At 42.8% G+C, this 12,421-nt stretch overlaps 1 protein-coding gene across 4 annotated transcripts in view; it reads left to right on the forward strand.

Moving 5' to 3' along the window:
- Positions 1-11,181, forward strand: part of HPSE (heparanase) — a 37,923-nt gene extending 26,742 nt beyond the window's left edge. For all 4 annotated transcript variants that reach the window (XM_089303153.1, XM_089303154.1, XM_051819610.3 and 1 more), the window contains 3 exons: positions 1,129-1,247; positions 2,699-2,845; positions 9,606-11,181. In XM_089303153.1, coding sequence (XP_089159279.1) covers positions 1,129-1,247; positions 2,699-2,845; positions 9,606-9,765 — 426 coding nt within the window. In that variant the 3' untranslated portion in view covers positions 9,766-11,181. The remainder of the gene's footprint in view (positions 1-1,128; positions 1,248-2,698; positions 2,846-9,605) is intronic.
- Positions 11,182-12,421: the final 1,240 nt, after the last annotated feature.

A 12,421-nucleotide genomic window follows, 5' to 3' on the forward strand; every position in this document is an offset into this window, starting at 1 on the left:
TTTAAGAATTATTTTGTTAATAACCTACAAGATATTTATGAATAAAGTCTCATTTGCACTCTACTTCCAACTGCATCTGGTGCTAAATCAGGAAATATAACTTGTATCAAAAAATCCAGCTGACAGATACATTTATATAAAAATTGGGATAATATAGATGTAGCCCAAAGAAATAAGACCTTGATTTTATAGCATGAAATGGCATTTAAGAATAATGCACAGGGGAATTATTTGAATCTTTACATTGAGTCAGCATTTCACATTTTCCTTATTGTCCAAAATATTGTGAATGATTTGCTTATTTGAGTCAGAATCCAAACAACATCCATATATTCCATTTGGCTGATAGGTCTCCTAAATCTGTTCAACTTTAAATTACCCTCTGTTTTTTTTCCCCTTGGAATTTATTAATCTTGAGAATTAGGCAATTTGTTCTTTAGTGTTTCCCATATTCTCGATTTTGCTAAATGTATTCCTGTGCTATCATTTGGCCTAGCCTTTCTCCCCCATCTTTCCTGCACACTGGTGGTTATATGCTTGAACTTACTCCGGGTTGTTTTGTTTGATTGATTTTTGCGAGAATTCTTCATAGGTGATGTGAGCTTCCATCAGGAAGCACGCGATGCACGGAATGTGTGCCTGTCTCTTGTTGACGTGGCTTTATTAGTGCAGCTATAAGGAAATTGTCCCTTAGAAGATTTATTTCAAAAACTGGTCTTTATGTCTTTATGAGTATATGCATTTAAAGGTGCTGCTTGGAGCTTTGCTTTAATTCTTGAATGAAAGACAACCAAGAATATTTAAATTCTCTATGCAATGAATTGCATTCTTGGCATATATCTCTTCCTAACTGTGGTTCTCTGAATTATGGAAACATGGACTCCCAGGCATGAAAGGAACAAACAAGAATGGGCCCTCAGAGTCATGATGGTCTCATGCACCAAAAAATAAACATTAAAATTAAAAATGCAAATCCTATTTAAATACCCCTGGGTTACCAGTCACATCCCTCGTAGGATAACTATTTGCTGTCCACTGGTCTTGTTAAATGAGGTAATAAGTAAAGATAAGTTTTAAATAACAATAATATAAATTTTTTTCCTTCCCCTCTCCAACCACCACAACCAGGATTATTGGCTCTCTCTTCTGTTCAAGAAACTGGTGGGCACCACCGTGTTAATGGCAAGTGTGAAAGGCCCAGAGAGAGGCAGACTTCGAGTTTACCTTCATTGCACAAATATCAACCAGTAAGTAGGAAACATGACCTTACCAGTTGAGTAGTTTTAATAAGCACATTAACTTCCCATTTGAACACTGTGCTGCCTCTGTCTATACTGTGTATTATTGTCCTTGTTTGTTCTTTGTTCCTTTTTTTTTATTTATAGTGATATGATACCAAAATTTAACTAAAAAAAATTGTTTTGGCTCAAATATAGGCATTTGTAGTCCAGCAAAGATTCCTACTGAGTTTTAATAAGAATACAACAAATATAAAAAGTAGCTATTTAAATATGAATAATGAACTCATTGAATATAAATGACTGAATTAATGTGAATCAATAATTATATGAACTTTTTCTTTTTTAAATATCATGGTGTGGGAGGATTTGCTGCTTTTTTTTTTTTTAAAAGATTTATTTTTTATTTGAAAGGCAGAGTTACAGAGAGGCAGAGAAAAAGAGAGGGTGTCTTCCATCCACTATTTCATTCCCCAAATGGCTGCAATGGCCAGACTTGGGTCCATTCAGAGCCAGGAGCTTCTTCCAGGTCCTCCATGCAGGTATAGGGGCCCGAGGACTTGGGCCATCTTCTACTGCTTTTCCAGGCCATAGCAGAGCGCTGGATCGGAAGTGGAGCAGCCGCTTTTGGGATGCCAGCACTGCAGGTGGCAGTTTTACCCACTATGCCACAGTGCTAGCCCTCCAAGAACTTTAGAAATGCCTTCATATTTACTTTCTTGCATCATTCCTGATAAATTCAATAACGGAAAAGAAGGAAGAGGAGGGGTAGGGAAGAAGAAAGGGAACAGTAACAATCTTATTTTCAAAAGTTGTAACCATAATTTTTGGAGTTGAGAGGTCATGGGATTTTTGTAGCCCCATGCTCTGACTTTAAGTAGCAAAAAGTATTCCAAAATCCCAAAGATTTTTCTCTTCTTCTTAGTGTCAATCTATTACTCCTGATAGGATGATGCAAAAATACTAATTCCAGGTTTCAAAGTCATCTGCCATTTCACATTTCTGGCAGCTGGGTGGGAACTCGGAATTGTGAGCCCCACAAGGAAGGAGGAGGAGGATGCTTTGAATGGACACTTTCTGCAAAGTACCAATAGATTTTACCTTTCTTATTTGTTTCAGTCTTTTGTAAGTCCAGGACAAGCCCCTGTTTGCACGGACTGTGCACGGTCTGTCGTCTGAATTGACATGAACCCACAAAAGTCACGTTTTACCCATGTTTGGATGTGGGGTCGAGCTGGCTTGCTAGCTGCTCAGCCTGGCAAAGCAGCCGAGACCTCAGATGATGGGAAGGGGCAGTGCAGGTTTTTTATTGTGTGGGTGATCTGTGGTCATCTGTGATGGAGAGTGCTAGCAGGGCCATTGTCCTTGTGCTGAGAACTGGGATGATCTTTGCAATAGAGCTCTTCACTGCCTAGATTAGGCAAGGATTTTTTTTCCTGACTTAACCTATTTGCTTTTAGCCCAAGGTATAAAGAAGGCGATCTAACTCTGTATGCCTTGAACCTCCACAATGTCACCAAGCGCTTGCTGTTACCATCTCATTTATTTAACAAACAAGTGGATAAATACCTTCTGAAGCCTTTGGGCCCTGATGGATTACTCTCCAAGTAAGTGACTTTTCCTCTTCATATCAAACCTTCAGCACTTTTATTGGTGTTGATTGGAATAGAGTTTTAGTAGCAAATAAAAAACAAGTCAGTCATTTCAAGTTTTAACAGTCCTCAGTATTTAGGAAATGTATGTATGAATACTTATTAATACAAGTATATTAACACAAATGTATGAATACTTATTAACACAAGTGTAACCCTTTTTGAGGGTCCAAAGAAGAAGCATATGAACACATACTAGGAGTTATCTTACAGACCAGTTTACATTTAAAAATAACTTGAAATATCAAGATCCACTCAATGTTTTTAGATTAATGGCCCTAAAAAGACTTAAAATTCCTTGGTAACACAATTACTAAAACAAAACATGCCTACATAATTGTTATTAAAGGGATATGTGATGGTATTGGTGCAAAATACTTTACCATATGAACTGGATATGATTATCTTACAGCGTTAATTTTTTATTGGTTAGAATAAGGGGGAAATGTTGAGATATGTACTTCTAGGTGGATTATTTGAAGTTGGTTCTAATGCATTTTGGTTTTAAAACCCAACTACTGAGGCTGGCGCTCACTAGGTTAATCCTCCACCTGCGGCACCGGTACCCTGGGTTCTAGTCCCAGTTGGGGCGCCAGTTCTGTCCCGGTTGCTCTTCTTCCAGTCCAGCTCTCTGCTGTGGCCCGGGAAAGCAGTGGAGGATGGCCCAAGTGCTTGGGCCCTGCACCTGCCTGGGAGACCAGGAGGAAGCACCTGGCTCCTGGCTTTGGATTGGCTCAGCGCACCGGCCTTGGCAGCCATTTGGGGGCTGAACCAACAGAAGGAAGACCTTTCTCTCTCTCTCTCTCTCTCACTGTCTAACTCTGCCTGTCAAAAAAAAAAAAAAAAAAAAAAAGCAAACAAACAAACAAAAACCCAACCACTGAAGACATCTTATAAAAGTGAGGCTTATAAACACTGCAAGGGTCCTGTCCAGTGTGTGTTGCAGGGAACTCATGGTTGCCATCATGAGTGTTCTCAAATTATTGGAACTTAATAAATGAAGACTACAAAATTCTCACATCCTCTCCTACCCTCTTTTCAAATGCTACGTGGCAGATGTCCTCAGTGGCCATTAGCATGGGAGCCAACGCCTGTCCCTTCATTTATTAACAGTGGGCAACACTCCTTAATTCTCCCCCCTTCCAGGCTTTACTTCACTATTCTATAATCATAGAGCCTCTCGTAGGAAAAGGAAGTGTCTAGGACTTGCCCACGTGTCTCCCCATACTGGCCTTCATGGATATTGTCAATGGGTTGCATATTTTTAATAAATATCATGGCATAAGTAGCCATTTTCCTTCTTCCCTCTTGTAAATAATGCACCTTTGGGTGATAGATGATCTTCTCTATTCAGTGAGATGGCTGGTTTTTAGTATGTTTGTATCTGATGCTGTTGAGGAAGAAGCTTTTCTGAAGGAGGTGAGTAACAGCTTAACTTCCTCGACCCTCGTGGTCATTTGAGTTTGCTACCTCTAGGCTGGAGCAACACAGCCTCTCATTTTTTTTTTTTTTTTTGATTGATTGATTTGAGAATTAGAGTTATAGAGAGACAAATCTTCCATCCGCTGGTTCACTCCACAAATGGCCACAACAACAGGAGCTGAGCCAATCCAAAGCCAGGAGCAGGGATCTTCTTCCAGGTCTCCCATGCGGGTGCAGGGGCCCAAGGACTTGGGCCATCTTCTACTGCTTTCCCAGGCCATAGCAGAGAGCTGGATCGGAAGTGGAGCAGCCGGGACATGAACTGGCACCCATATGGGATGCCAGCACCACAGGTGGAAGCTTAACTTACTATGCCACAGTGCTGACCCTGACGGCCTCTCATTTTCTCCAGCACAACTCTTGTATTTGAGTGACATTCGGCTTGTCTCCCCTCCAGCCTAAATATGCTGAATTTCTCTAATGATTCTTCTTCTTGCTGTATTTCATCACTCATTTCATGCTTTCCAATTGGAAAATCAGTGAAATTATGGATATCCTTTTTTCCTAAATTCTCTTTGGTCACTGTGTATTACTCTTTTTTCATCTCTTTAAAATTTTGCAAAAACAGTGGTGGGCATTTGGCCTAGAGATTAGTACACCAGTTGGGACACCCACATCCCATATCAGAGTGTCTCGGTTCCAGTCCTGGCTTTTCTCCCAGCTCCAGCTTCCTGCTGATGCAGACCCTGGAAAGGCAGCAGTTGATGGTCCTAGTAATTGGGGCCCTGCCACCCATGTGGGAGACCTGGATTGAGTTCCTGGCTTCCTGCTTCTTCCTGGCCTAGCCCCAGCCATTGTGTGTATTTGGGGAATGAACCAGATGAATATACTTTCTCTCTCTTTCACTCTTGCTCTTGCTGTCCCTTAAAGAAAAAAATTTTTTGGCAAAAAATATCATCCCATAAAAAGTATAATGAATATGTGAGCTATACACTTGCTCATATTAATAATGACTGCAGGCCGGCGCCGCGACTCACTAGGCTAATCCTCCGCCTTGCGGTGCCGGCACACCAGGTTCTAGTCCCAGTCGGGGCACCGGATTCTGACCCGGTTGCCCTCTTCCAGGCCAGCTCTCTGCTGTGGCCAGGGAGTACAGTGGAGGATGGCCCAAGTACTTGGGCCCTGCATCCCATGGGAGACCAGGATAAGTACCTGGCTCCTGCCATCGGATCAGCGCGGTGCGCTGGCCGCAGCGCGCCAGCCGCGGCGGTCATTGGAGGGTGAACCAACGGCAAAGGGAGACCTTTCTCTCTGTCTCTCTCTCTCTCTCACTGTCCACTCTGCCTGTCAAAAAAAAAAAAAATGACTGCAGAAGATTAAACAATGATCATTTTTAAATTATTTTTCATTTGAACAACTTGTGTCCTGCCTATAGAGGGTCCTGCATCATAATTTTTTTTTGTTTTTTAAGATTTATTTTATTTATTTGAAAGGCAAAGTTAGAGAGAGGGAGAAAAGAGAGGGAGAGAGAGAGAGAAAGATTGAGAGAGGCAGCAAGAGAGAGCTTCCATCTGCTGGTTCATTCTTCAAATGTCAGCAATGGCCAGGGCTGGGCCAGGCCAAAGCCAGGAGCCAGGAGCTTCATCTGGGTCTCCCATGTGCATGTCAGGGACCCGAGTACTTGGGGCATCTTCACTGCTTTCCCAGGGGCATTAGCAGGGAGCTAGATTGCAAGTGGAACAGCTGGGACTCCCATCAGCACTCATACAGGATGCCTTTGTCTCAGGCAGCTGCAGCATAATCTGTGGCGCCACCACATCAGCCCCAGTAGTTGTTTAAGCAAACGTATTTATTAAAATGTATAAAAGCAACATTTTATATTTCTCTCCAATATATTTTGCCTAGCATCCCCAGTACGTCCAACTTGTTGCTTGCTAATTCCTTAAAACCTTGTTTCGTCTGCAAGTTGACCAACATGTCTTCTTATTCTTTATCATGTTACTGACTTCAAAATATGAAACACAATGCTTCCGTCAATGAAACCCTGTTCTCATTTCCCAGCCTGACGTGGAGATAATCAGCATACCCCCAGCTCACATCAGTATACTTGTGGCATATTTAAAGATCTGTTTATAGCTGATTAAACCATGCAGCATATGGAGTAGTATCTTGCCATGTTCCTCACCTTACCCACAACGATTCACGGTGATCAGATAGCCCTATAAACACCCTCTCCAAAACACCCTCCAAAATTGCAAAGTATCTCCTCCAAAAGCATTTATGAAACTGTGTGTGTACTCCTGCAAGGTTCTGAATAACCCAGGACAGACTGTTCCTACTGTCATTTAGAGATATTCGCAAGACATATTTTTGTTTGTGGTTTCCCAATCATTGTCATGGCATTGCATCCCCTCCCCCATATAGAAATTGGTGTGATTAAAAAAAATATATATATATATCCACACTGTGTGGTTCTGAGTATAACAGCATTGAAGGCTTGTTGGCCTCTCGGGGTAGTATTAGTGTATCTTAAGTTACAGAACCCGGAAGCGGAGCATCCATCCAAGGTTAAAGGGAAACCAGTTTTTCTGCTTGCTGATACCTGGTGGGGACCAGGTGTAAGAGATCTTTAAGAATGAAAAGCATATAATAATGCCACACTGAAACAAAATATCTACTATCAGAAGATTAGGTAAATAAGCTAGTATACTCACACCATAGAATCCCGTGCAGCCATTAAAATGATGTATTGAATGTATGTTGAGTAGTGTGAGCTAAGGTGAGATATATTAAGGGAGAAAGAATCAAGTTTTAAGAAAATATGCAGGGGCTGGTGCCATGGTGCAGTAGGTTAATCCTCTGCCTGTGGTGCTGGCATCACATATGGGCGCTGGTTCTAGTCCTGGCTGCTCCTCTTCCCATCCAGCTCTCTGCTATAGCCTGGGAAAGCAGAAGATGGCCCAAGTGCTTGGGCCCCTACACCCTTGTGGAAGACCCAGAAGAAGCTCCTGGCTCCTGGCTCCTGGCTTCAGATCGGCACAGTTCTGGCCATTTAGGGAGTGAACCAACAGAAGGAAGACCTCTCTCTCTGTCTCTACCTCTCACTGTCTGTAACTGTAGCTCTCAAATAAATAAATAAAATCTTTAAAAAAAAAAAGAAAAGAAAATATGTAGAGGAGGCCAGCAATATGGGGCAGCAGGTTAAGCTGGCATTCCAGATCAGATGGTCCGTTTGAGTTCTGGCTGCTCTGCTTCTGATCCAGCTCCCTGCTAATGTGTCTGGGAAAGCAGCAGAATATGGCCCAAGTACTTGAACCCCTGTTGCCCACATGGGAAACCCGGATAGAGTTCCTGGCTCCTGGCTTCAGCCGGGCCCAGCCCTGGCTGTTATGGCCATTTAGGGAGGGAACTAGTAAATGGAAGATATCTCTCTTTCTGTCACTCTATCTTTCAAATAAATAAAATAAATCTTTAAAAAATATATGTACAGTACACCTATTTTGTTTAAGTAAAAATATGTACATAAGCATACATAGAAAAGAGATGATGGAATTAATATACATCAAAATATTGAAAATGATTATCACAACAGGTTATGCTTCTTAAATGTATTTATCTGAATAATGATGATGGTGATAGATAATACTTCTATAATACTTACTGTGTGAAAGGTACTGCTACAAGTTCTGCTGATACTACATGGATTACATATACGACAAATCTAGTTCTGGTATTGATCAATTGTAAATAAGCTTTCAGCAATAAAAATGTGTTAACCTTTATAAAAGTGATTTGAGAAAAAGACAAGGATATAAGTATCATTTAGGATTAAGGAAGTAACTATCAGTAGAACAAAAGCTTTTACACATAAGCTATTATCCATATTGGATTTGTTGTCATTACATGCATTAATGATCAAATTAATTTGTTGTCATTAACGTGCATTAATGATCAAATTAATGAATAAAAAGTAGCACTTAGGGATGAGCATTTGGCCTGGTGGTTCAGACACCTGTGTCCCACATTTCAGAGCCTGGATTCAAGTCTCAGATCCACTCCAGATCCCAGCTTCCTGCCAGTATAGGATCTGAGCTTGCAGCAGTGATGACTTAAGTGGTTCAGTCTCTGCCACCCATTTGGGAGACTTAGATTGAGTTCCCAGCTCCTGGAGTCAGCCCAGTGCAGTCCTGGCTGTTGCAGGCATTTGGGGTGTAAACCAGTGGATAGGAGTGTTCTCTTCCCTGTCTCTTTCACCCTCTGTCTCTCAAATTCAAAACCAAAACCAAAACAAAACCAAAAAAGGACCCTTACCCTTACAACATTTTCTCTTCATTTCTGAATTTGCCTTCCAACAGTGAAATACACAGAAACCAAATTTTTCTGTGTTTTTAGCAAAACAAAATTCTTTTTGCTTCACTCTAGCAATATACACTCTACCAAAATATTTTACTAACATAAGAAAATGGATGCATACCTCCCAGGAGAGAGGTTGTAGATGTCCCACAGGTGGAAATTCCACTGCTATTTGTATGTTAAATTAATGAATGTATGTTCTGCTTCACATGTTATCTCTTACATAAAAATATTCTCAATTATGTGTCATCAAAGAAAATTACCACAGCTCCAGAAGTTAGACCGTGTTTAACCTTTTTATCCTGCCATCATATTGCCTAAGATAGATTACTTGTGTTTCCTTTTCTGCAGGGGGCCAGATAGTAAATATTTCAAGCGTTGTGTCCCATGTGGTCTCTGTCACAACCACTCCACTCTATTTTAAAGATCATCTAGATAGGGCCTGTGCTGTGGTGTAGTGGACTGAGCCTCCGCCTGCGACACCAGCATCCCATATGGGCACAGATTCATGTCCTGGCTGCTCTACTTCTGATCCAGCTCTCTGCTGTGCCTGGTAAAACAATGGAAGGTGGCCCAAGTGCTTGGGCCTCTGTACCTGTGGGAGACCCGGAAGAAGCCATTGGCACCTGACTTTGGATCAGCACAGGTCTAGCGGTTGCGCCCATTTGATTTGGGGAATGAACCAACAGATCAAAAACCTTTCTGTCTGTCTCTCCCTCTCTCTGTCTGTAACTCTACCTCTCAAATAAATAATAAAATCTTAAAAAAAAAAAAAGATCATCTAGATCAAGTACCTAACTGACATAGTGTTGAAATACAAGTTACACAATATAGGCTGCCACACAAAGACAGTTTGGTTCTGAAAAAAAATATCTGGATTTCACAGGGGGCAGGGGACTGGCATGATCTGGCTAACTCACTCCCACCTTTCCCTTTGCAGATCTGTCCAACTCAATGGCCAAACTCTGAGGATGGTGGATGACCAAACCCTGCCAGTATTGACAGAAAAACCTCTCCGCCCAGGAAGTTCACTGGGCTTGCCACCTTTCTCCTATGGTTTTTTTGTGATAAGAAATGCCAAGGTCGCTGCTTGCATCTGACAATGAAAGGCATGTGTTAGTCCTGAGACTGAATGCATTCAAGTGCATTGATCTGGGTAAAGCAAAACTCATGCTAGAGGAAGCCGAGTAGAGGGATTACAAACTAACAAGTGGGCGCTTCGGAGGCCTTGGGACACTCTCGGCGCTAGATTTAGACTCTCTAAATCTAGAACACTCTCCCTCTAAGTAGAACGCTGCCGATAATAATAGCTAATAATACCAACCACTACACTCAGCACTGTGCATGTGCTATTTTTATTTGAGATTATGAAAAATGTACACAACTGCACCCAGGACAGCCAGGAGGCAAGTAGGTGAAGGGTTTGCTATGTTAGTTTTCAAAAAGTGATTAGTTGTTTTTATTTAAAAAACAAACCCTATTGGAAGATGTCAGATTCTTCACTTCATGTGACACCTCTGTGGTCTCCTGTGGGAAAGATGTTTATAGCCACGTCCTGGAGACTGGTTGTAAGAGAAGAACTACCTATTTGCTGCTGCTCCTCTGCTCTCTGTCCTGTGTCAGCAGTAGTCACGTGAGTACAGATGGTTACGTGCGATGGTTTCAAAATGGCTAATGACAATTCAGAGGGGAGAATTATGCCTACTGCAAATGAAATAAAAATACGACTGCAGATACTGGTTTCTCAGGAGGAGGTGTTTAGAAAACACCCAATACCTGAGAAGCATCTGTCAGCTTTTCTCTACCTTTAGTTCTTGTTTCAGTTGGGAAGTTTTGGCTGCAAGTAACAGGAAACCCTTGTTCATGGGATTAAACAATAAGGAATTTTGTAATCCTGTATTCAACTGGGGTAGGCCCCAGCATCGTGGTGGTCCCGAGTAGAACCAAGCCCCGGTGTTCTTCCCCTCTCTGAGCTCTGCCCGGTTTAGTGCTGGCTTCGTTCCCAGTGGCAGCAGGGTGGCGGGAGGTGTCCCACAGCCCCATGGAGACCTGGCAGCCACCCAGGGAAGAGGTTGAGCTGTCACTTCTGTGTCTACTTCGACTTGGACACATTCTCAGGTTCTCCCAGCAAAGCTCTCTTCATGTCTCATTGGTCATGAATGGGTCGTGTGGCCATTTCCAGTCACTGCCAACAGCACGGAGGTTGCCGGAATGGTCCCCCATACCACTCTCTGGTAGACAGCAGAGTGCCCGGGAGTCTACAGCACAGAAAGTGTACAGAAAAGTGACATTTCTGTGCCTTCCAGCGTTGACAGAATGTATTGTATTCTCCTGCCTTTGAATCCTCTTAAGGATTAATATTCTTTATATTTATGCCTGCTACAAATATTGTCTCAATTAAATTTAAGTACATTCATAAAGCTAGAACTTAAACTTTGGATGCCTCAGTACCATTAAAGTTTATATACATTTCTTATATTTTCACACTTGAAATAAAGTGATTTTTATAACCCTAATGCCAAATGATTATTCTTTTTTTTTTTTTTTTTTGACAGGCAGAGTGGACAGTGTGAGAGAGAGACAGAGAGAAAGGTCTTCCTTTGCCGTTGGTTCACCCCCAATGGCCCCTGTGGCTGGCGTGCTACAGCCAGCGCACCGTGCTGATCCGAAGCCAGGAGCCAGGTGCTTCTCCTGGTCTCCCATTGGGTGCAGGGCCCAAGCACTTGGGCCATCCTCCACTGCACTCCCGGGCCACAGCAGAGAGCTGGACTAGAAGAGGAGGAACTGGGACAGAATCCAGCGCCCCGACCGGGACTAGAACCTGGTGTGCCGGCGCCGCAGGCAGAAGATTAGCCTATTGAGCCATGGAGCCAGCCTAAATGATTATTCTTAAAGTTTGAGAGGCAGAGAGACAGAATGAGACAAGACAGACAGACAGAGCTCCTATCCACTGAGGTATTTCCCAAATGCCCACAATGGCTCCCAACTCTTGCCAAACCTGGAAGCCAGAAACCCATGTGGGTAGCAGGAGCCCAGTCACCTGCGTCATCCCTACTCTCCTCCAGACTCCACGCCGGCAGGAAGCTGGGGTCAGGAGCAGAGGCAGGACTTGAACTCAGGACACTCCAGGCTAGGACATGGGCATTCCAGGCTGCATGCTAACCAGCAGGCCAGATGCCTGGCCCTGGTTGTTCTTTCAGTAAAGTGCAAACCTACAGGAGGACTTGTGTTTATGCACCCCTTTGTTGATTCCTCCTTTATTTGCCCTTTCAGCCTCCCCCACAATAAAGATTTGACCTTGAGGAAAAGAGACCATGAGGAATTTACACCGTCTGCTACCTCCTCTGACAGGTCCATCAGGGTAGAAGTCCTGTCCGCTCTGCTTCCCTTTTCCCTGGCCCTTCTACCGCTTTGTAAATTCAGAGATTAATTTCTCACTTGTATTATTTTAATAATCACTTCATCTTTCACCCTGACTTTGCTTAAAGTTCTTAAATGGCTCCCCAATTCTTAGAGGCCTGCAAGTTTCCCTAGAACCCCACACCTGCCTATTTCTTGGACCTCTTGTCACTCTCACATACACTGTATTCTCCAGCTCTTCTTGGGCCAGGAAGTCTGAACTGGATGCCTCCTCCCCACTTGCTCCTGTACCCTCTGTGCATATTCATCCTGAATATAGGTGTTTAGATCAGAGACAGCTTATTATTGGTCATGTAAAAGGGATATATATGGTTCCCCTCACCCCAGTTCTTATTC

The sequence above is a fragment of the Oryctolagus cuniculus genome, chromosome 8 (assembly GCF_051225735.1).
Source record: "Oryctolagus cuniculus isolate XC-2025 breed Fujian yellow rabbit chromosome 8, ASM5122573v1, whole genome shotgun sequence".
In the NCBI taxonomy this organism is placed as follows: Eukaryota; Metazoa; Chordata; class Mammalia; order Lagomorpha; family Leporidae; genus Oryctolagus; species Oryctolagus cuniculus.